This window comes from Malaclemys terrapin, chromosome 7 (genome assembly GCF_027887155.1).
Source record: "Malaclemys terrapin pileata isolate rMalTer1 chromosome 7, rMalTer1.hap1, whole genome shotgun sequence".
Taxonomy (NCBI): domain Eukaryota; kingdom Metazoa; phylum Chordata; order Testudines; family Emydidae; genus Malaclemys; species Malaclemys terrapin.
Window position 1 is genome coordinate 62,032,345 of NC_071511.1, and position 24,433 is coordinate 62,056,777.

General features: G+C 54.5%; 1 protein-coding gene and 1 long non-coding RNA gene across 4 annotated transcripts; one reads left to right on the plus strand and one right to left on the minus strand.

Annotated features, from left to right (window-relative positions):
* Positions 1-7,549: 7,549 nt before the first annotated feature.
* PAOX (polyamine oxidase) lies at positions 7,550-20,113 on the plus strand. Of its 3 annotated transcripts, none has more exons than XM_054036150.1 (7): positions 7,550-7,748; positions 8,377-8,866; positions 10,097-10,296; positions 16,515-16,770; positions 17,672-17,784; positions 18,532-18,689; positions 19,646-20,113. In XM_054036150.1, exons 1-7 carry the CDS (start codon positions 7,586-7,588, stop codon positions 19,793-19,795), a joined length of 1,530 nt encoding a protein of 509 aa, XP_053892125.1. In that variant the 5' UTR covers positions 7,550-7,585; the 3' UTR covers positions 19,796-20,113. The 3 variants fall into 3 exon arrangements, with proteins under 3 accessions (XP_053892125.1, XP_053892127.1, XP_053892126.1); XM_054036152.1 differs by having other exon boundaries at positions 7,564-7,603; XM_054036151.1 differs by lacking the exon at positions 7,550-7,748 and adding an exon at positions 7,855-7,970.
* Positions 20,114-22,417: 2,304 nt separating this feature from the next.
* Positions 22,418-24,155, minus strand: LOC128841266 (uncharacterized). The gene is made up of 2 exons (XR_008445789.1): positions 24,091-24,155; positions 22,418-23,958 (listed from the first exon to the last, which is right to left on the minus strand). It is a non-coding gene; the product is annotated as an uncharacterized LOC128841266 (long non-coding RNA).
* Between the last annotated feature and the right edge of the window lie 278 nt (positions 24,156-24,433).

Sequence of the window (24,433 nt, forward strand, 5' to 3'; positions counted from 1 at the left end):
AAAGGCCCAAACCCCAATGGTATTGAGCCAAAGGTGTGGCATGACAAACATGATTGTAGATGGACAATTGCAATAAATTTGTTGTTATTGCTAATGGTAATTTTTGTAACTAATGTGTTGCTATTACCAAAAACTGTAAAAATGTACAATGTGCCTAATCTTTTGGAAAATCTCTTGAACATGTTAAAAGGAATACATGAGAACACACTTTATGTTAAAAGGCCTTGTTATACTGATGTTTCACAGTTAATGCCTGTAAACAGTACTGGAACTTTTCACAAGGAAAAAGACATTCCAGACCTAATGTCTGGCTTTTTGGAGTTAAAAATAGCGTCCGGGGGGAATTTGTAAATGTCCGGATTTCCCCCCCCATGCAGAGCGTGCGCGGCTGACAGGGCAGCCGGCCGGATCGTGCCACTCGCACGGGGCTCCGGCAGCCAGAGCCCTTCCTCCACTTCCCCCTCCTCTCCCCTGCAACTTGAGACCACTCCCCTCCTCTCTTTCCCTCCCCCCCTCCCTGCATTCGCAGATCGCCGGCCGGCCGTTCGCCTCGGGCCTCCGGCAGTCTGGAGCTCCCCCTGCTGCCGAGTGCGCTGCTCTGCAGCACTCTGTTCTGAGCAGCACGGTAAGGGGGCCAGGGGGTCAGAGAAGCAGCAGGGAGGCTCTGGAGGGGGCAGTCAAGAGACAGGGAGCAGGGGGAGGGTTGGATGGGTCAGGAGTTCGGGGGGGGGGGCTGTCTGGGGGTTGGGGCTGTAAGGTTTTGGGCAGTCAGAGTACAGGTGGGGGGGGGTCTCAGGAGGGGGCAGTTAGGGGACAAGGCACAGGGGGGGTTAGGTAGGGGGTGGGGTTCTGGAGGGCAGTTAGGAGCAGGGGTCCCAGGAGGGGGCAGTCAGGGGACAAGGAGTGGGGGAGAGGGTTGGGGGTTCTGAGGGGGCGGGAAGTGGGAGGGAGGGGAAGGGGCGGGGCTAGGGCAGAACAGGGGCGGGACTTGAGCGGGGCTCCTCCCGTCCTCTTTTTTGATTGTTGAAATATGGTAACCCTAACTAAGAGCTGTCTGAGACCTTTTTAAACCCTCCCCTGGGTGGGGAGGGAAGCCAAGCTGCCAGTAGGTGAGGAGTAGCAAGATACCAGGGGGAGGCTGAATTCCCTCCCATAAGTGAGAAAAACAAGCCTAAAAGATTGGCTGAGAGAAGGAGTGGACTGTCCCTGTGTGGCCAAGAGGGACTGTTTTACCCCAAGCCCATCTCGCCAAGGCTAAAAACAGCTGAGGCTGGTGAGACTGAGAAGGTGCCTTGCCACAGTGTGTACACTTATGGGTATTCCTTCTGTCTGTGTGTGTACACATACACATGTGTACTCCCTGTGTGTGTCTGCATGTGCACTCTGTGTATGTGTGAGTGTGTGCTCCCTCAGTGTGGTGTACACACATATCCCTTGTAGTGTACATGTGTGTGTCTATCTGGATCAGCATGTGTGTATGACTGAGCTGGCACTTGTGTCCCTGCGCAGGCACAGACAGACCTGTCAGTGTGTTTAAACAGAGATCAGCTTTTTTCTGTAACTAAAAGGGAAAGGCTGCAGCTTTCTTGTCGGGGGACCTGTCCTCCCTTGGCAGTTGGATCCTGCCTGCTCAGGACTGACGCAATGGAACAATACGTGACTTTTGCTTTTTGTTCCCTCCAGAGCAAAGATCTGTCCCATGATGCCACTAAACCCCTCCTGGGACTTGATGGCAGGTGAAGATGTCATGTGTAATCTGGCTGCCTATCTCAGCTCCTCGTGAGAACCTAGCGGTGATGGTCAAGGCCTGTTTCTGCGCTGGGAGTGGTCCAGAGGCCTGGCCCTCTGCTGGCTGCGGCAGGAGTACGGCGGGGGAGAGCCATGGCCTGGTGCCCAGTGCGTCTGACTGCACCTGATCAGCGCTGCTGCTGTCCCTGGGGATTGCTCGCCTGTGCAGCTGTGGACTCAGCCTGAGGCCCAGCCCTGTGGGGGATAGCAGGGATGGGGGGCAGTTAAGGCCCCCCCAGGCGGGGCCAGCTCTAGCTCAAGGCCACCCCAAGCAAAAAAAAAAAAAAACTTCTGGGAGCGCAACTGCCGAAGCGAAAAAAAAAAAAAAGTGGCCCTGCCCCTGAAATTGTGCTGCCCCAAGCACGTGCTTGGTTTGCTGGTGCCTAGAGCTGGCCCTGCCCTCAGGTCGGACCCTCACATGTCTCCAGCCAGCATGTGCTCCCTGCACCAGCAGCCTCATGTGATGGGCCGGGCCAGGCTAGGCTAGGGGGGAGCCCCGCTGTCAGCACAGAGGCCATGCGTGTCTGAGGGGAGCCAGCCTTCTCCACCTGCATGACACCAGCCCCTCCTCTTAGACCCACGGGACCACCCTACAGCTGGCTCTGTGCCTCCCTTCTGCTTCCCAATCCTGGGCCCGCTGCAGGGGGAAACTAGCCCAGCATAACTTAGAGCATCCTCACCCTAAAGGCTGCACTCAGTTATGCTGTCTGCAGGCAGAGGATCTGGCAGAGCTCTGTGACCTTGTCCTGCTCTGCCACCTGCCGCCCCATCCATCACAGCCTCCCTGGCTGAACCCTGTGCTCTGTGGCACCCGTGTGACAGGGCAGCCCAGCAATGCAAAGCAGCCAGGGCCCAGGAATGAGCTGCTCTTCGAAGAAGGGCCCATCCTTCAGAGGGAGAGGGCAAGTGTCTGTTCTTCCCAAAGGGCCCTGGCATTGCTAGGGTGGTTCACCTAGGCCCTTGCCCAGGAGCATGCAGACCCTCCCCTTCCGACCCCATCACCTGCCCCAGGAACCAGCTGACACGCTGTCACCCGGAGCACAGCTCCCCGGCCTGGCCCAGTGCCCTGCCACCCTCGTGTCATTGGAGCAGTCAGCGTCTCCCGGCCCTGGGCAAACAAGAGCTAATAATTATGCATGAGTAGAGACTTACCCTCTGCCAGCAAGTGGGGCCTCCCCAGTGACAGGGGAATCGTGGATGCATCTGACACCAGCATCGGCTGGTTAGTGGGCTCCTGTATTGGCAATGAGGGTAAAATTCCTGAACCCCAGCTCCCTGCAGCTGCTCAGGGGAGCCCCCCCTCCCCACACACACGCAAATGCACCCATCACACTGATGCACCCAGGCACACATACCTAGACACACGTGCACACTCACAGCCGCATGTGCACACCAGCACACTCACACCTGCACGCATCTGAAGAAGTGAGGTTTTTACCCATGAAAGCTTATGCCCAAATAAATGTTAGTCTTTAAGGTGCCACCAGACTCCTTGTTGTTTTTGTAGATACAGACTAACATGGCTACCCCCTGATACTTGACGTCTGCACACACACACTCATGTGCACATTCACACCAGCACACTCACACTTGCACATGCACACTCACTCACCCACAGCTAGCGGTCATGTACTCCATCTCGCTGACCCAGCCCATCTGAGTGTGCAGTGCTCTTTCTGGGAAAGGCAGCTCTGCGGTTTCATTCCTAGCTGGGAAATCCCAGCAGCCAGTGGCTCTGTGCGGTGACATGTAGCTCAGCCGTTTCCTCAGAAACACTCCATGGGAGAGCAAGACTAGTTCCAGTTCTCAGCCCAATCAGCAGGAAATGCTGGGTTTGCAATGTAGTTACTGGCTGGCTGGAGCCCGATCCAACAGAGAGGAGAGGAATCACCCTTAGACCAGGAGCTTCATCACCGTGACTGCAAACCCCACAAGCTCTTGAGCTGAGTTAGAGCGAGGGGGGCAGAGTACAGGTTGAGCCAGGATCCTGCTTCCTGTCCAGGCCTGACCCCGCCTCAGGCTTATGGGGTTTTTCTGCATTCAGGGTTCACGCTGCGTTCAACTCAGAGCGCTGCCTCGGCCTGCGTGTGACGCGGGCCACAGGATTCCATCCAGGCATCTTGCCCCATTGCTCCCTCAGGGGCCCCTGGCCAGAGGGTCCCAGAGGCCAGGAACTGCTGGGGGGAGGGCAGAGTTACATTTCCCTCCAAAATGAGTTTTCAAACAGTGGCACTGGAACACTTTTACTAGTGGGGGAGCTGAAAACCAGCCCTCTCACCTCTGTCCGCACCCCACCCCTGCCCCTGGAACAGGGCATTGTCTACGGGTTGGGGGGACCTGGACAGGGGTAAGGGGACTGAGGCTGGGGGTGGGCGCGGGGCCCTCAGCCAGGATCCTAGACATGGGGCCGGCAGCCGGGAACCCGGGCGCAGGGCCAGGAGTGCAGCCCTGGGTGGCTGCCAGGACCCCGCACGTGGGGTGGGAACGGAGCCCTGGGCTTGGGACTGGCAGCCGGGACCCTGCACTGGGGACCAGAAGCAGAGCCCCAGGCATGGGGCTGGGAGCCCGCATGTGGGGCCAGGACCAGAGCCCCACATAAAACCTAGGGGTGCTGCAGCACCCCCGCACCCGTAGTTCCTGCACCTATGTTTTTAAAGAAACAAAAGATTTTGGGGGGGAGGGGGAGTTTCCTTCAAAATGTTATTATTTTTCAACAATTGCAATGAACATTTTTGACTGAAACAGAAAATGCACGTTTGGTTTTTCAGTTTTTTTTGGGGGGGGGGATTTGCCAGAGAGGAGAAGAATGACTCAAAAAAAGGATTAAAGATTTGGGCCTTGGTTCATTTCATCAAAAATTCCAGGAAAAAACAACAACAAAACCCATCATTTTTCATATTGTTCCTGTGGAGGATTCTCCCACCCCCCTTTTCAATCCCTGGCCTGTTGAGTCCCTGTTTGTGGCGCCCCCTGGTGGTGAAGCACTTGGGGGCGAGGAAGGTGATCAGGAACAGTCAGCATGGATTCACCAAGGGCAAGTCATGCCTGACAAACTTGATTGCCTTCTATGATGAGATAACTGGCTCTGTGGATATGGGGAAAGCAGTGGAAGTGATATATCTTGACTTTAGCAAAGCTTTTGATACGGTCTCCCACAGTATTCTTGCCAGCAAGTTAAAGAAGTATGGATTGGATGAATGGATTATAAAGTGAATAGAAAGCTGGCTAGCTTGTCAGGCTCAATGGGTAGTGATCAACGGCTTGATGTCTTGTTGGTAGCCGGTATCAAGCGGAGTGCCCCAGGGGTCGGTCCTGGGGCCAGTTTTGTTCAACATCTTTATTAATGATCTGGATGATGGGATTAATTGCACCCTCAGCAAGTTCGCAGATGACACTAAGCTGGGGGGAGATGTAGATAAGCTGGAGGGTAGGAATAGGATACAGAGGGACCTAGACAAATTGGAGGATTGGGCCAGAAGAAATCTGATGAAGTTCAACAAGAACAAGTGCAGAGTCCTGCACTTAGGAAGGAAGAATCCCATGCACCGCTACAGGCTGGGGACCAACTGGCTAAGCGTCAGTTCTGCAGAAAAGGATCCGGGGATTACAGTGAACGAGAAGCTGGATATGAGTCAGCAGTGTGCCCTTGTTGCCAAGAAGGCCAACGGCATATTGGGCTGTATTAGTAGGAGCATTGCCAGCAGATCGAGGGAAGTGATTATTCCCCTCTATTCTGCATTGGTGAGGCCACACCTGGAGTATTGCGGCCAGCTTTGGTCCCCCCACTACAGAAGGGATGTGGAGAAATTGGAGAGAGTCCAGCGGAGGGCAACAAAAATCATTAGGGGGCTGTGGCACATGACTTACGAGGAGACGCTGAGAGAACTGGGGTTATTTAGTCTGCAGAAGAGAAGAGTGAGGGGGAATTTGATAGCAGCCTTCAACTACCAGAAGGGGGGTTCCAAGGAGGATAGAGCTCAGCTGTTCTCAGTGGTGGCAGATGACAGAACAAGAAGCAATGGTCTCAAGTTGCAGTGGGGGAGGTTTAGGTTGGATATTAGGAAACACTATTTCACTAGGAGGGTGGTGAAGCACTGGAATGGGTTTACCTAGGGAGGTGGTGGAATCTCCTTCCTTAGAGGTTTTTAAGGCCCGGCTTGACAAAGCCCCGGCAGGGATGATTTAGTTGGTGTTGGTCCTGCTTTGAGCAGGGGATTGGACTAGATGACTTCCTGAGGTCTCTTCCAACCCTAATATTCTATGATTCTATGAATGATGGCTCGGCTGCCCTGTATCCCAACGCCTAGAGCAATGGTTAAAGCCTGCGGGATCGTTGCTGGCCCGGAGCTGAGGATGCTGCCCCTGAGCAGAGGAATCTGGAACAGCTGTCCTGGCGAGCTCCCACCCAGCATTGCCTGTGCAAAACCCACTGTGGCCTGAGCCCTTAGCCAAGCCTAGTCTGATAGGGCCCAGCCGGGATTTTTGCCCTAGCACTTAGCACGCTGGCTGTTGGCGGGGGATCTGTCTGGTGGTGTGTATGCTGCTGCTCGGTGCTCTCCAATCAGCCGCTCAACAGGGAGGGTTTGGGATCTCTGCTCGCTGCCGAACCGCTGATTGGTGGCCAGCCAGCAGTAGTCTCCATGCAGCTGTGGCACTTCAGCCTGGGTGGCTGGGGATTACCTGGGCTCCCTCGGGCCTTGGCCTGAATGAAGTTGCTGGGGGAGAACAGGAGAGGGGCATGAATGAGGAGAGGCGGGTTAGGGGAATCGCCCTGCCTCAGCTTACAAAAGACAAGCCGAGGTGGTGGGGCATCAGCAGGTGAGGGGGTGCTCGTGGGCTGGGCTGCTACCCCCTGATACTTGCCCCCCTGCTGCAGCCCAGCCTTTCAGGATTGCTTTTTGCCTTCTTCATTTGCAGCCTTGCTGTTCTCGGGAAGGGGGGCAGTCTGTCATCCCATTGAGGACAGGCCAAGAGGAGGCACAGGCTGCAAGCAGACCTCGTGGGGAGGCCCAGACTACATCCAGCTTTGATTGCTGGGCAGGCGGGAGCTGCCTGTTAAAGGCGAGTGCACTGAAAATGTGTGGGACCACACAGAATCACCGGCTGTGTGTCATCTGGATGTATTTGTGCCTCACACCCAGCCTGTCTAATCCCTGATGGGCGGGCTGGCTGCATGCTGGCAACTAGTCTGTGCCAGCCAGGAGGACAATTCACTCCTGTTCTTTAGGGGTGAGATTGTCCAGGGGAGGAGCTGTTCCTGCTGACGTACAGTGTTGTGTGACCGGCAAGGCAAGGGTGTATCTAGCCGCATGGCTGTTGTGCCTTTGTTGCTTGTGCATTGCAGAGCCGGGACCCATTCTGGGCAGACACACACTCTGTGCTCTCCCTTAGACGGACTTGACATTGGTTCTTTCTTGCTCGTTCTCTTGGTCTGAGCTAAAGTCTGGTCCCAGTAAAGGACTGTGGTTGCTGCTGTGTGTGGAATCACACACCATGCGTGCCCCAGCTGCGTTCTCTCTAACCAGTGCTGGGTGAGGGTAATGCCTCTGCCCCTCTGGCCGTCCCCGCCCGGGCGGATCGGGGCGGGCTGGAGGAGGCGGCGAAGAGGCGGATCGGGGCTGGCTGGAGGAGGCAGGGGGCGGTGAAGAGGCGGATCGGGGCGGGCTGGAGGAGGGAAGAGGAAGGAGGCGGTGAAGAGGCGGATCGGGCGGGCTGAAGGGGGCGGATCCGGTTGGGCTGGAGGAGGTGTCTCCAGGAGGTGGCGGGGCGGGCGCTGCTGAGCTCAGCGCGCCGCGGGATGGAGGCCGCCGACGGGGTCCGACCCCGGGTGCTGGTGGTGGGCGCGGGGCTCGCCGGGCTCGGCGCTGCGCAGCGTCTCTCTAGCTCCCGAGCCTTTCCCCACCTGCGCCTGCTGGAGTCCACGGGCCGGGCCGGGGGCCGCGTCTGCTCCCAGCGATTCGGTACCGGCCGGGCCCCGCGGGGAGCTAGGCCCCGACCCAGCCGGGCTGGGGCAGTGTCCGGCGGCTGTGCCGGGGTGCGGCGTCCCTGGGGAGCTGTGCCAGACTGGGGGACAGCAGGCTGGGGGGGGGGGTGCGCCGGGCTCTGGGGCAGTGTCCCTGTGGCGTACAGCTGCCTCTTGCCCTGCGTCCCAGCACCTGGCATTGAGCGGGTGATCATGACTAGTGAGAACAACCACTCTGGACGCTTCTTAACCCTCCCGCGTGAGGGCCCAAGCTGGTCTCTACCTGTTAGAGACCAGGATGAGACCTATTGTGGGATTGGGGAGCTGTGCCAGGCAGGGTGGATCTGTGCCAGGATTGGAGGTGGCATCCCTGAGGCTGGGGAGCTGTGCCAGGCCGTGTGGGTCTGTGTCAGGCTCTGGGGCTGGGGGTTGGAGAGCTGTGCCATGCTGGGGGCAGCAGGCTGTGTGCATGCGCACCAAGTTGGGGGGCAACAGGCTGGGTGGGTTTGTGCCAGGCTCTGAGGTGGCGTCTCTGGGGCAGGAGGGTAGGGAGCTGTGCCAGGCTGGGGGGCAGCAGGCTGTGAGAGTCTGTGCCAATGCTGTGTAATGTTTCCCCTGCCTGCTAGGGAGTGAAGTGGTGGAGATGGGCGCACACTGGATCCATGGACCCTCCAAGGAGAACCCTGTCTTTCAGCTGGCGTCCGACTACGGGCTGCTGGATGAGGAAGCCATGTCCGAGGAGAACCAGCAGATCGAGGTGGGGGGCCACCCCCTCCTGCCCGCTGTGTTCTACTCCAGCGCAGGGCGAGTCCTGAGCCCAGAGCTGGTGGAGGGGGTGAGGAATCTGTTCTCCACCCTGCTGGACCAGACGCGTGAGTTCCTGCACGTGCCACAAGTCTCTGTGCCCAGTGTGGGCGAGTATCTGCGGAAGGAGATTGCCCAGCAGGTGAAGGAGTGGACGGATGATGACGAAACCAAATGGCTGAAGCTGGCTGTCCTCAACACGTACTTCAAGCTGGAGTGCTGTGTGAGCGGGACCCACAGCATGGATCACGTGGCGCTGGGGCCCTTTGGGGAGTACGCCATGCTCCCCGGCCTGGACTGCACCTTCCCTGGGTGAGTGGGGCAAGCGGGGGCTGGCTGCGCTTTCTCAGTGCTTGCAGGCTTTGAGAGCAACCTGGCGCAGCGTCTGCCCATCCTAAGTAGAGTCCTGCAGAGTGGAAGAGCCCAGCTCCCCCCTTCCAGGCTCTGCAAACAGCCCAGCCTCTGCTTTTAAAAATGTCTCTGCAGAGCAAAGGACTGGCTCTTAGCCCTCCACCTGCAGCGCAGGGAGCCTGCAGTCCCAGCTCCCCCTCCGAGCCTGGAGCTGGCAAGGTGAAGGTGGGCTGGGCTTTCTCCTGTGGAAGGCAGTGGGAAAGGCTCTTACAGGTGTTGCACTGGGCCCAGTGTTGCATTGGGCCTGAAGGGGCTGCATCCCTTGTTTAGGAGGAGCTGAGAGCTCTTTCCCGAGCCAGAGGGTGACTTAAAACGGGGGATGCAGGCAGGGGAGTGTTTCCATAGTGCTGTGTCCGCGGACAGCTGGGAGCACAGCCCTGGCTGGTCAAGAAGCAGCGACCTTGTCGCGGTGTTTGTGTCGCTGTCCCAGAGGGGAGTGTGGTGTGCAGCTTGCCGAGCTGAGGAACGCAAGGCCTCAATGCCGCTCGGCAGGCAAGAGTGGCCTCTCACTTGTCCAGGGTAGGCTGATGTTATTCTGCACTGCCAGATGCTTGGCTTGTCCCCTGTGTCTGTGCAAAGCGGTAATAACACTACCAGCTCACTGGGCGGCAGGGTGCAGAGCCCAAAGTGCCAGCCTTGGGGGCAGGAGCCCTTGTGGTGGTGCCATTTTGGGGCACACTGGCCGTAAAAGGAGAGGCCCCACACACCCCTAGAAAGTTGTGGAAATGCTCATGCATTGTGTCTCCCGCTGGCGTGCATGTGCCCGTCTGTGTGTCTGTCTCCCCCAGTCCCCTGCTTCCCTCTCTGGTCTGCCTGCACAGAGGGAGCCCAGCAGTCATACAATCGCCCACGTGCTGGGGCACCCCAGTAGTCCAGGGCAGCTCCAGCAGCAAGGAAGGCTGTGGGGGGGTGTCAGGCTCCCCCAGGGAGCAGAGAGGGGGGTGAATTAAAGCCCACTCTGCTGCCCCTCTCGCCTAAGCCTGGTCTGGGGCACTGGGGCTGCTCTGGGCCTTTCCCTGTGGGGAGGAAGCTGAACTGGTGTGTGGGTCTGTCTGAGCTTGGGGAGGAGGCTAGTGGCCCCCAGCGAGCCCTGGGCTGATGTGCTGGTGATGGGCACTTCCTCTCCCGCAGCGGCTATGGAGGCCTGCCGGACTGCATGCTGACCTCGCTGCCCAAGGAGAGCGTGCTGTTCCACAAGCCAGTGACGGTGGTTCGCTGGGGCGGCTCCTACCGGGAGGAGAGCCAAGAGGGGCGGACGTTCCCGGTCCAGGTTGAGTGTGAGGACGGCGAGAGGTTCCTGGCAGATCACGTCATCATCACGGTGCCTCTAGGTGAACTGCCTCGCGTCCCCCTTGCTCCCGAGTGCCTCGCTCCCACCTGTTCCCGCTGCAGCTCCTCTCTGGTGAACCAGACGCTGCCCCATGGGCTGGCTTGGCCGGGCCATGCCCTGCCTGGGCTCACTGGCCTGTCTTCTGCCCACGGGAAGGACAGCTCTGCCCTGATGCCCCAGCTGCGGCATTGTCCCTCCTCCCAAACCGAGCCCTGGTAAAACCTCATCGCAGGGTGTTACGCTAGGGAGGAAGGAGCTCTGGTAAAACCCAGCCTCCCCTCCCCCACCAAGGGGCTCTGTGCAAGAGAAACCAAATCGAACTGCATTGTAAAACAAGAACACAAGCTGGCTTTGATTAGTCCAACAGACCCCATTCCCCTTGCTCAGCTGTCCCCTGGGATGTGCTTGCTAGATCTCCTGGCCCCAGAGAGTCTTCAGGGCAGAGAAGACCCAAACCTCCAGTGTCAAAACCCAGGAGGAGAAAGCCCCTTGGGTGGCATCTCTGTACTTCCTGAAGAAGCTGAGGGGCCCACGCCCAGCCGAGCAGAGAGCACAGGCTGGGCAGTACCAGAGGGCATTCTGGCACCCACGCCCAGAGGGAGTGGCAGGATAAATGGGGGCAGCCCTTGTGCACACTGAGGGAAAGGCCTTCCAGCCCGTCAGACTTGAGAGGCTTCCCATAGGAAGGGCTGGCCGGGTAGGACACCCAGATCCCTGCCCTGAAGCTGGGCGAACCCAATCAGTAATCCCCAAGCTGGTTCCCGCAGGGGGCGGATGTGGGAGCTTGCGCGCCCCCCCCCCCCCCCCCCCGAGACCCAGTGTGCAGGGCCCCTGAGGGCAGAGACACGGTTGCATGTCTCACCAAGGGCCCTGAAGACAGCCTCGCTTTTGGAGGCCCCTTGATGGATTGTCCATCTTGGCCCACTGGTTCCTACCATCCAGGCCTACCCCTTGCCGGATGATCGCAGATACCAGTAGTGGGTCGCAGTGGCCACAGCAAGGGCTCATGCCCTGCGACAATGAGGTGCCCGCGGACCCAGCGCCTGGGCACATGTTGTGCCTGCTGCTTCAGCACCAGGGTGGATTTGATTTAAATCAAATTGATTTAAATCACTCGTCAGGAAGACTCGATTTAATCATGGATTTCTACATAAAAGTGCATTCTTGTTGGTTGTTACCAACCTGAAGATTCCGCATGTTCAGACATGTTCCTTTTATCATCTTCAACACAGCTTCCTTCTGAGAAGGAACACTTCTCATGATGTTGTTTCATTTGGGCAACCAGGCCTTGCATTTCTTTGTTGCACTATTTGCATTTTGCACGCATGCCTGTCTTACCCACAGGTAGAGGAACTTCATTAAAATATTCCCAAACTGGGTCTCTCTTACGGCCTGCTGCCATATAGGTTTTCCCTTTTAGTGAGAGAATGGTATGGTAGATCTCAAATCAATGAAGGCTACACTCAGAAAGACCTCAAGACTTCTGGAATATGCTGCTCAAACAGTTTCATTTTTGTTTCTGCTGCCTGTCCCTCCCTTCTCACATTTATCTCCAGACTTCTCCTTGTCCAGATATATTCAGCCCCCAACAATCTTCTATTCCTTGAACTTTCTGAAACTTTGCACTTTTAGAGGGAGGTAAGAGATTGACTCTGTGTACATAAATTTGCAGAGGAACAATAGGATTGAAGTGTTTTAGTTCTCACCTCTATATATTATTAATTTATTTATGTTTAAAAACATTTTTGCTCTTAACAAGCATTTGTGGAGGTTTTCAACAGAAAGCTTTACATTACCAGTAAAATTGGAGACACAAATCCACAGTTTGAGAACTGCAAAACTAAGCATCTCTGGCGGTATCTTCTAGCCTGAGCACTGAGTCCCCTTGGGTAGATAGAAAGATTAACTAATTAATCGATACAGAAGCCCCTGGAACTCCATAAGATTGGATCTCTAATCCATGAACTATTGGAACTCACTTACAAGACTTTTCTTAAACATTACATGAATATAGTCTCATACTATGGAATTAGAATTTATAATCACTATTCCATGATGAGAAATCTTTGCTCAATAATGTATCCTAATTAAAACTAACTTTAGATAGGTTTTTTTCCTCAAAAAGCATTTTATCAAAAAAATCCGATTTAAATTTAAAAAAAATCAGACTTTTTTTTTTTTTTAATCATTGATTTTTATCCACCCTGTTCAGCACCAACCAAACATGTGACTCTGGGGTGTGCCAGCCACGCCCGCCCTCGCCAGCTCCGTCCTGCTGTAGCAGGGGCGCTGACAGCCCTGCAGGGGCAGCTGGGCAGCGCAGGGATGGAGTTCTCCCAGCCAGCTACCCACGACCGGAACTGACTCCCAGGAGCAATTGTGTGGGTGTGGAGCTTGACCAGGTACCTCTGCCCTGACCTGGTCTCCCTGCAGCAACTGCACGCTCAGGCTGTGGATGAGGCCGAGACCTTGGTGCCGGGTGGCATCCATGCCATGCTCAGTTATACAGAGGCCTGGGTGGTTAATGACGAAGGACTGCAGGCTATCGTAGCCATGTATCCAGAGCAGAGCAGCCCTGGCTGCTTCAAACAATGCTTGTGTCTTTTATAAAGAGCCAAGACCTGGAGGGTGCTGGGATGGCTGGTAAGGCTGCCAGGAGACGCGTATGGGTCAGTCTGCTCTCTGTAGCAGAGACCAAGGCGAGGGGCTAGTTCCCCTTTTGCAGTCTATCTCAGTGTGCCAGTGCTCAGGTGAGGAGCCCATCCAACAAGGGGCTGGGAGGCAGCTCTGCGAAGGGCACCACGAGGGGCAGGATCGCTGGCTGTGGCTGCTGCAGCAGTGCCAGGGACAGCAGCAGATTAACTTTCTCTGACCAAGCCCAGGAATCGACCCTGCTGCCATGCTGGGTATAATCTCAGTGGGGACAGATGCCTGTCAGGATGTGCCAGCTTGCCACATACAAGGAGAACCGAAACCCCAGCGAGCTTGGGAAGGTCAGGGGGCGGAGCGCATGTCGCTCAGCAAGGGAGAGACACAATGAGCTGTCCACCCTGCTGAGCAGCCCTTGGCGAGGATGCGGAGCAGCTGTGTGAGAGCTATGGGGACCCGCCGAGGAGGAGCGAGGGTGGTAGCTGTGTTTGCTGCTCTGGGAAGAGGCTGGGACGTTTGGGTCCTGCCCGCCCTGGCAGGGTCTCCAGGCAGTGCCTCCTGGCTGGTTAAGGGGAAGGTCGTGGTACTCAGAGCTGTTTAAAAATGCTGTTTGTCTCCTGTTTCAGCCCAGCACTGGAGAAGGAAGCTCTCCACGCCCTAGCTGAGTGTGTGAAAGACCGAGAATGCCCCATCCACATCTCAGCTAGCCAAGGAGTGCTCCCCCAAACGGGACACCCCTGCTATCTCTGCAGCAAAGAACCGCTCCCTTTAAAGCTCTTTCAGCCTCTACCTATCAGGAGCAAAACATGACCCAAGCCCATTGTCTCCCCAGTGGCAGGGCCCTGGATGGATGGCTTCCTGCCACGCCCCCAGCCAAGCAGGGGCAAGGCTAACTGCAGTCAGTCTGGGGATTAAATCTAGCCTGTCTGGTGGGACCCCGCTCTCTCCCCTGAGTCAGATCCTTTCTTCAGCATTCAGGAGGCAGCAAACACTTTTTGTCGTTGTTCGGTTCTTGAAAAGAAGTCATCCAGGAGACTTGCAATGTCCAATCAGAGGTAGAGTTCTTATGAATGTGCAGAAATGCCAAGTGATTTAGATGTTCTTGGCCCATTGTCGTTCTCAAATAATTTTTCAGTCTGTGCAGGAAACTGAATGATCGCTCAGCGGTGCAGGTTGTAGTCAGAATTGCGTAGCACAATTTCAGGAGAATTGTAACTTTTGACAAAAACGTCACTCAAGCCTTCATTTTGTTTCAGAAATTGCTTCATTTCGCTCACTGAATTAAGCTGGCAATTTCTCGATCTGCAAATATCACTCAGCATTTCTAAATGAAGAGAGAGCCTCTCCGTGTGAATGTCACCATGGAAAGCATCACTTATTGGGACACTGTCCTGTTTTGAGCCATTTACTGCATCAGTTATATGCTTCTCCAATTTTACTGGGAATGTAAAGCTTTCTGTTGAAAACCTCTGTTCAATGACAACTTCGCAAGCATCAATGATCCTGACATATGTTTGATGAAAATACTGTTTGGGGTCACTGAAAGTGTGAGGAAGGCTTCCTTGGTCAAGCCAAATTAGTGGCTTGTGTTTTCTCAGGAACATAGGATCATCTAAATACGATTTCTTGCCTTATCTATTGTTGTTTCCCAGAAGTGATTGTATGATGAATCAGTGCACATCCCACGCAACACCTCTTGCAACAGGCCAACTTTCTTCATAATGCTTGCCAATGACATGTTTGGGCTTTGAATTTTTGCATTAACTTTTTCTACAGAACCCATGGATTTCAGAGGAACTGTTAGTGTAAGGTACATTGAAAAAGATTGAAGTTGCTTCAAGAATCCACTGCATTTTGAGCCAAATTCATCTGAAGAGTGACTAAATTCATTCAGGCAGTTCGTCATGGCCTCGTAGTTGCTGAGCAGTGATTTAATGCTGCTGAGCCTTAGTGTCCATCTTGTTGGGCACAGTGGTCGTAAAGAAGGCTCCCCTTCACTCTGAAACTCTCTGAATGCTGTCATACGCTTTGATGACTCCCTGAGGGCATTGATGAGATCATTCACCATTGAAAACATATCACAACATTCTGGACTATTATGCAGGGCATCCTGCGTGGCAAGGTTAAGGGAATGTGCAGCACAGTGCACAAATTCCACTCTCGGCTTTCGATCCTTCACTCTGACTTGGACCCCAGTAAATTTACAGGACACATGACTGGCTCTGTCGTAACACTGCCCCCAGCAATCAGAAAAGGGCAAATCACACCTGAAGTGTATCTTTCACAATTTTGAAAAGAGAAGCAGCATCCATTGTGTCAGTTTGGTAAAACCCAATACACTCCTCATAAATCTAGTCTTTACTAGAAAAGAACCTTAAAGAAAAACTTATTTGTTCATTTCTTGACAGATCAGTAGTCTCATCCATTACAATGGTGTAAAACCTAGAAGCCTTTATCTTTTGCACAATTTGTCTTAGAACCATCATTGCCATCGTTTTGATTATTTCGTTAATAACCTCATGTGATAGCCACTTGTATTTTGTGCGACTAGGCCAGTCTCAGTTCCTCTGAATTTGTGCTGCAGAGCAACAAGGGCTGCATCAAATTTGAATCACTCTCATTATGTCTACGTAATGCTATGCCTTGTTGAGCTAGGTACTGAACACTGTTAAAAATGTTGTGTAGTGCATTCCTAGCTGATTGTGGTTCTTTTCTGTAACTGGCCGACATTAGTGCAGAAACATTGACTTGCGATTGCAGAGCAGCATTCTTCATTACCCCTTCCTTGTGACAGAAGGATTTTTTGTGTGATGTAAAACCACACAATGTGCATCTTGGAATCCAGATGAAATAAACATTGATTCGGCCTTCGTAGAAAATATTAAATCTTCTTTTCAGAACAGTTTTTGCAGACTGAGCAAAAAGCGCCACAAGATTACAAGGGCCAATTAGAAGTGGAAAGTCAGAAGCAGCACTCGCCTGTTTCAATACATTATATTTTGTTGTACGCTTATACAACCAATTATATACTTTACTTTAAAGAGTATAAAATAATCAAGTATTGTGCTAAATACGATCGTACCCCAAACTGACCGCCAAATTGAAGTTGCGTGTTTTTCCCCTCAGGCACTCAAACAATATACAGACGCCTTTCAAATGAATCCGGATCAGGGCCATATTTGTAAGAGATGCAGCGGTGCAGAGTGGGTGAATTCATGACACAGACTTCCAACCTTCTATTTAGACGATGATGAGAATAATGCGGGTCTCCATCACAGTCCCGCATCATTGTCATCATTGCGTATGCAGACTGTTGGAAGACTGCACGTCACAGAAGCACTTCGATAATTTAGCCTGTTTTCACGACACAAGGTTGCACTATCTTAAGAAATAAGGTTAAGCATGCCCTTCAAGTTGATGCTCAGTGGACAATTGTGAACAGACATATTGTTCACATCAAAATGTATGTAAAATATAAGCCCAAACATTGGTGGAGCCTGGCCCACATTCCTGAATAGTGGTGGAGCACGGGCACCACAGGCCCATATAACTCGCCACCTATGTTCGTAGGGTTCCTTAAAGAGCATCACGAGACCTTTATCGACCCTCCGCTGCCTCCCCGGAAAGCAGACGCCATTAGACAGCTGGGCTTCGGGACGAACAACAAGGTCTTCCTGGAGTTTGAGCAGCCGTTCTGGCCACCGGACTGCCAGCTGATCGAGGTTGTCTGGGAGGACGAGTCTCCTCTGGTCGAGGCTGGGACCGACCTGCAGGCCAGCTGGTTCAGAAAACTTATCGTCTTCTTGGTCCTCCAGCCGCCGGAACGGTATGTGGGGGCCTGAGTTGGGGTGTGGTAACTGGCTTCTGGGGGTGCTCTGGGTTAGAATAGATGGTACAGTTCAGCTCACGAGAGTGCCACGCACCAGTCCCACACTTCCCTGACGTTCAGGGGACTGGTTCATGGCAGTGTTGTGGCCTTTTCTCACTGGAGCCATCCAGCAAACTCTACCCATTCAGCCCCTTGAGAACTGTCGGTACCCAGCTAAGTGGGCAGGATGCCAGGGAATACAGGGCAATGAATGTTACTGACCAGGCCTTGCAGAATTGATTTGTCCACTCCAGTTTATGTTAAACTCTTGGTTCTTGTCCTTGTAGCAGCACAGAGAATTTTCTGAGTGCGGCCCAAGTGTGACTGGATCAGTGTTGCCCTCCTGAGTCTGCCGACAGGCAGCTCCAGTGCTGCTCAGAGCTCTGCCAAGCAGCCACGGAGTGCAACTGTGACCCTAAGAGCCCCTAACGCCCACTGGCATAGGTTATGCTGTCTCCCATCAGACCTTCCAACTCACTCCACCCACACCTTCATTGTCATGGTATTTATCCAAAGGGTTCTGTCACCCCTGAAAGCATGAAACCAGATCTCTTGCCACCCTGAGTCTGTCCTGCTCCCAGCAGAGTCCTGGCCCACAGCTATTTCCTACTTGTACCAGTGACTCACCGCATCTGGGAGTTTTGGGCCACAGCACCTGCCAGCTGTGCCTCAGTTTCCCCGCTGGCTGAAGCGCTGGCCTGCAGCTTTCCTAGCATTGCCAGATTCCCATCATTCCCAGCAGCCATCTTTGCTTTCAGTGGAGTTGTGGCCCCCAGCTATTTACCTAGCTGTACCAGGGTCCCCCCATGCCTAGCAGATCCTCTCTCTGGAATGAAGCTGCTCACCTCTCTTTTCTTAGGTATGGGCACGTCCTCTGTGGCTTTATTGCTGGGAAGGAATCTGAGTACATGGAGACCCTCAGTGACGCTGCAGTTCTTACGGCCTTAACTGATGTCATTCATAGACTGACAGGTAGCGCCCCCCCCCCGGCCTACATGTGAATTCTTCAGTTCATTGGGCTGAGCTTTCAAAGGGACTAGTGATGTTGGGGCCTCGCTGCCTGGGGCCTCAGCTTGACTTGCTTTAAAGGGACCTGCTTTTCAGCAAGTGCTGGGCACCCTCGCTCGGGAAATCAGGCCTCTCCCTGGTGCCTCCAGCTGAGGCTCCCAAAAGCACTAGCCCCTTTTGAAAATGGAGGCCATGAAACAGGAAGCCGAGGGCTCCACGCCATCAGAGTCCCACCGTAGGAAGTGAGCCACCCACCACGCAGGGGAGAGCTCGTCTGGGGCGATGGCGGCTGTTGAGATTCCAGCTTTGCTGTGTTAGTTGAAGTGTGAGGCCCCGCACTGGTTCGCAGAGCTGACTGCGGAGGCAGGCGTCTGTAGGGTGTGGAACGTTGAGCTGGGCTCTTCAGCCATGTCCTGGTTTGTAAATGATGCGTAAGCAGATGGTATTATCCCCCTCCTCGTCTGCTAGCACAGCCCCTGCATGCTGGGTGGGATCCCAAATTACCCCTTCCTGCATGGCCCCTTATTGTTCACTTTATAATCCTGAACTGGAGCTAATGTGACTCACCTGGTTTGGTTGCTAGGATGAGTCGCAGACCAGCTCTGCATGTCTGTGCAGAGTCCTAGTGCCTGACGCCCTATGAATGCTGCTTGTGCTGTGAGATGCAGGCCCCCCCTTGCCAGGTGTTCAGCTGCTGTGTTTGTGGTTCAGGGAACCCTCACCTCGCCCCGCCAAAGAAGGTGATGCGATCTCAGTGGCACAGTGCTCCCTACACCAGAGGCTCCTACAGTTACGTGGCTGTCGGCAGTTCAGGAGATGATATTGATGCACTGGCTCAACCCCTTCCCGAGGATGCAGCTGACCCCCGGGTAATGGCTTTGCTTTCACACCTGGGTACGGTAGCAAAGGAGTGCAGCGTTCCTTCTGCACTGCCTGTGGGGTGAACAACTGCAGTTGCCGTGGAGGGCTGGAGATGGGAATTACAGTAGCTGCCTTTGTTTGATTGTGATGGTCCTGTCTGATGTCTGTCTTCCCCCCACCGTCTCTCACTGCTCCCTCTGGCCTGACTCATCAGGGCCCAGCTGGTGCATTGTCCCCCTCTGGTGGGGGATGAAGCGTTTCTCCCCAATTGGCTGGCATAGCGTGGAGCATTGCAACAGGCTTTGCCGCCATGGGGAAATCTCCCCCCTCGCACTAGTGCAGCCGGAGTTCTGGCAGGGCTAACGAGGGGATGGATGACACACCAGACACTGGCATTTGTCAACTCTGAGCAGGGCTAGATGTGCTGATGACAAAAATGCCTAATCCCTGGTTGCAGCACAGCACCAGAATGACAGCTACAGTGTTGGCGCATGTGCCAAGGGAAATGGGGAGGGCAGCTTGGCATTGAAATACCCAGGGAATCCACTGCTTAACAAAGCCCCATTCATCGACAGCTAAACTAGAAGGATGTGGGATCGGGGCCTCTCCCAGCCATAATGAAGCTACAGGGCATGGGTATATTGCAGCAAAGCCCTTATAAACGGTTCAACAAAATGCCCTAGGCACCATGACCCGGGGCAGGTTACCGGGACATTTGCTGTCCCCAGTGTGGGAAGTGCCATGGGAGGTGTGGTATACGTAGTGTGGTGCATGCACAAAGCTGTGGCTGCAGTGGAGTAGTCCCCCTCCCCGGTTCTGTATGCATCACATGTTCTGTTGGAAGCTGGACGATTATCCCTGAAAGGGGCATGCAGCCGCCTTTCCGCATGAGTCCAAGAACAGTGTGATTAACCCTGCAAGTGCTGTGCTGTGCTCACGCCTCCTTCTGCTCTTCCCATTGCAGCCGCAGCAGGTTCTCTTTGCTGGAGAAGCCACGCATCGGACTTTCTACTCCACTACGCATGGGGCCCTTCTGTCAGGCTGGCGGGAGGCCGACCGTCTACTCAGCCTGTATGACACGTCTGAATCCCACCAGCACAAGCCTCGGCTCTGATACCACTTGCTCGCTTCTCCCTGCTGCCGGGATGCTGCCAGCTTCTGGTTTCCAGCTCGTTCCTCAACCTCTGATTCCTTCTGTCCCTTGCCGTTGCCAAGAGAAAGGGGTTAGTTTGTCTCTAGCTGGCGCACCCGCTCTTTGTGGCTTGTCTCTCTGATCTCCCTGCGATCAGACTAAAGGCAGGGTAGCTGTAGGCTTGAACCCAACACTGGGAGCTGCAGCACCCACACGGATGAGGACTGGGGAATTGAAACGTCACCTAACTATGCAATGGAGTGCTGTCAGTAGTAACAAGTAAATCTCTATTGTTAGGGCTTTGTGGTTGCAGCTTGTCTTCTCTGCCTGCCCCTGAGAGGAACATGGTAGCCAGGATGCTCCTGAGACAGGTGCTGTAAATGTGTGACCCACATGTCAGGCCACAAACCCCGGTCGCTCCTGAGACAGGTGGTGTAAACATGTGACCCATGTGCCAGGTCACAAGCCCCGAACACTCCTGAGATAAGCAGTGTAAATCTGTGACCCATAAGCCCTGCTGAAAGCAATGGGCAGAGTCCTATTCTCTCCAGTGGGCCTTGACTTCAGCTCTGACATTCCCATCGCTAGGGTGGGAAGTCGGCCCATGGAAGGGCTGTGTGAAAACTGCCGGCTGAATTTCCCCTGTTGTCCTCTCCAGGGCAAAAATGGGTGGATCCTTGCCTGCCTGAGGGGTAACGTTAGTGTCCCAAAGGCCTGGTGGCCCCGTATCCAGTAGGGCCCTGCCCCCAAGGTGTGGGGAGGATAGAGCTGAATGCTATGCCCCTCAGCCTGCCCCACAGCCACCAACAGCAAGTCCAGGTAATACAGCCTAAGGGAAACCTAGGGGCAGCCACCTCTCCTGGGCCATAGGGCGAGTTCTCCATTGGCTAGGAGTTTGTTCACCCCGTCCTGTGACTGTGCAGACAGGAGGGAGAGGAGCACTTGGCTCTCGTTGCTGTTGCCTAAAGGCCTGGAAACTGCTGTTCCTGTTCAAAACAGAGCAGCTCCTGGGGGCCGAGCATCCCCTCCCCTTGCCAGCAGGAGACACCAGCACGAATCTTACACATGTCCTGGAGTGTGAAAGCACAGTCTGGCCTCAGCTTGCCTGCTCCCTGGAAAAGATTAGTGCCAGGTTAAAATCCCTCCGAACTCGGCTGGGCTGTTCTCCACTCAACCTGCCCTGATTTAAGCCACGTACAAGCCAGAGACCATGGAGATGAGCAGCGGGAGCCAGGACAACAGCCAATGAGGCTGTGGTGTACTCAGGCCGTGCTGCAAGGGTGGGAACAGCAGGGCCAGTAATGATGCCAAGGTTGTGGAGTGGAGATGAGTGAAGGGTGGAGTTAGCAGGGGCAGACATGCAGCGGTGGGTGGAGGCTCTTCTCACCCTGGAGAGCTGGTGTCAAGTAAACTGAAGCCACTGATCAGAAGAGGCATGCAAAGGGCAGTTTCTGCCTATAGCCATTGGGACCCCCCCAGCAATGTGACTGTGCAAGAGGGGACTAGGAATACCAGCCCCCAGCACTCTACTAAGCTGGAGGAGTCAGCCCAGCCCTGGGACGAGACAGGTGGATTTAGCACCAAAGCCCAAGTTGCTGACAAGAATCGCAATGTAGGGTGCATGAGAGTGGGGCAGAACTGAACTACAGGAGTGGGTAGGGGCTCATTTTCTAGAGGGCCAGGCTGCTGGCAAGAAGATCCTCCAGCACTGAGAGATAGCAGGGAAAGGAGGAGAGTGTAGGCGTGAGGAGAGGGGAAGTGAATCCATTGAAACAATCTAGGACACAAGGAGGGAACCAATTCCTTGCCCTTCCACGAGGGAGGGCTGATCCGGACACTTGGCAAAGGGAAGGAGGGAGGGTCTGAAATTAGCTTGGGGTGGTGGTAAGGAAAGGAGCAGCTAGCTTTAATGTGGGAGACTGTCCTGTCTAAAATGACACCGGGAACAATTCCATTCCACAGCCATCACCTTGCTCTTGAGCCAGAAACCCCAATGCCCTTCTGTCCCCCTCCCAGAGCACCACCAGCTGGTCACACTGAACTGCCAGCTGCTGTGCAACCTGCCAAGGAGGACAGACTCATCAGAGGATCTGCTACAAGAAGCTGCCCAGGCAGTAAATCACTGCAGAGGAGTGCCTCATCTACCATGCTATTAGGACCAAGGTTCAGCCTGCTGCGAAGAGAGCCTCTGTGGCCAGCAGCCAAGCTGCTGTGAAGTGAGACTGCTGGAACACAGTGGGGATGAGGTGTCAATGGCACCCCTTAGCCTCCTCCCAGTGGCCTTGGCACCACACCAAGTTGCATGTTTCAGTCAAGTACTATGAACCCTGGCACTAATTCTTAGAAAACTGTAATGCATTGCCATTCTGTCAGTTGAATAAAGTGCCACTCTCCCCTCCCTCTGCTCAGCAGGGACATAGAGACTTCTTACAGCAGAGGTTCTCAAACTGGGGGTGCAGAATGTATTCTGAGGACCATGAGAAGCTTTAGGGAAAAAATTCACTTTACACATTTAGAGCTGGGCATTTGCAGAGGCTGCTGGGCAGCACTCAGAGTTGGGGGGTGTAAACTACTACAGCCACAAAGAAGGGAGGTGCGATCAAATAAGTTTGAGAACCATTTACACTGCTATTTTCAGACCTGTTGCACAAGTTCAGATTTGACATGCACTTAAAGCCTCATAGACCAAGTCTGGTTAGATCTGAACACATGGAGCCCAGTGCTGCTCCCAGCTAAGCCACTGCAAACCCAAAGAAACCCTACTGCAATGAAGTGGTGAGCCCATTCTGATCCTGTGGCAATTCCCCATCACGTGAGAGTCTATGTATTTTTGCTGGCTGGAGGAATCTTACGCTGTGCGTAGGCATGCTTTTCTGTTCCCTGTGTACATGGCATTGGCAACATTGAAGGAAGTCTGCACGCTGGTTATTTCATTCTTTTTGCACTTCTAGCAACCGGACAAATGTTGCCTAAAGGCAATTATTTTACTCAGCACTTTAGGAAGTGAGCAGCAAAAATGATGGTAGAGGTAGCCCCAATTTCTCCAACTAAGGCTATACAATGGTTTCTGTTTTCACACTGTTTACAGTCACTCACAGCGCTGCAAACCTCACAGTTTGGGCTCCTGCTATTCACACTTGCTTTCTGGCAGAGGGCAGTTTTTAAAAAAGATTTTAGCTGCCTTTGAGTATTAGCGTGGTGGGAGAGGGAATGCACTCACCATTATTAAAAAAACCTGGTCTTCTGTGTTGAACAACGCTGTAGCTCAATTGGGTGGGGTGGGGGTTGGAAGGTGAATTTTGGGAAGGCGATATCTTTTGCTGGGGAGAAGCATAAATCCAGCAAAAAGTGGATTTGATTCTGAAAACAGCAAGCTGTGCAGTCAGCACACTGTGTGTACAGACTCTGTTAGTGTATAAAGCACAAGAAGGCAGGACATGTGTGCATGGGAGAGAGAGGGGATATGGCCCCTTGGGAAGGAAAGTTTCTGTGGGTGAGGGGAGAGAGTAAAGCCCTGTGGTTATGACAGGGGTCGCTGTCCACGTGATTTGGGGATATCAGCATGAAAGCTGGTAGAAATGGGAGCCTAGTAGCCGGAGAGAAGAGCAGGAACTCAGCAGCTTTGACCCTGGCTCTTTATTCAAAGCATCAGATGCAGCAGTACGCAGGATGTCATCTTCAAGGAGGGCAGTAATACAGGTGCTCCTGGAGGCGACATGGAGTCCATCTGCATCACTGGGTGCCTGGCGCTGCGGGGTCTGAGACTTGCCTTCCAGATGCAGTGGAGCTGGACAGTTCTAGTACCAGTTGGTGCAAGCGATCTGGTATCGCACATCATCCAGCAGCAGCATGGGTGTTTCCTCGGCTGGCATGGGGGGCATTGTTTCAGATGGAGTGGGGGGAGCTACCCTGGCAGGGGGGCTTTTGTCTGGCACAGGTGCTGATGCCATGGCAGGGGACGCCACGGGAGGAGCTGCCCTGGGAAGGGGGCTTGGGCCTGGCCCAGGGGGCGCTGCCCTGGCGGGGGGAGCTGCGGGGGGTGCTGCCCCAGCTGGGGGGGACGTGCCTGACAGGCCAGGGGATGAGTCCGTACTCCTTGTGCCACACCCTGGCTGCCCCTCACACCGCGGCTCTGCCATCGCTGCCTGGGGGGAGAAAGGGGGGGGTGTCACAGGAGCAGCGGTCAGTACCGTGCCTTGCCCCCCCCCGGTACCAGCCCGGCTCAATCCGCCCCAGGTACCGACCAGCCCGCCGTGCCCCCTCCCTTCCCAGCTCACAGAACTGCAGCTCCCGCGCCGCCATCTCACCTCGGGCCGCCTCCGCCGGCACATGCGCAGCCACCACCGTCCCGCCCCCAGCAAAGCCCCGCCCAACACCCACGTCACAAAGCCCCGCCCCCAATGGAGTCACACCACAGCGCGAGTGCCCAGGGCCCGGAGTTCGGGCAGGGGTGGGTCATAGATGCGCCTACGACTGCCTTGTTGCCAGGCGATGAGGGACACACCCCCCGTAGAATGGTTGTTGGGACGCTGCTCTGGTTCTGACGTTTTGGCTCCTCCCGTTATTCTGGGCCCGGCAGACTGGTCTGGGGGCGGGGCCTGTGAGTGGCCGGAACCGGAA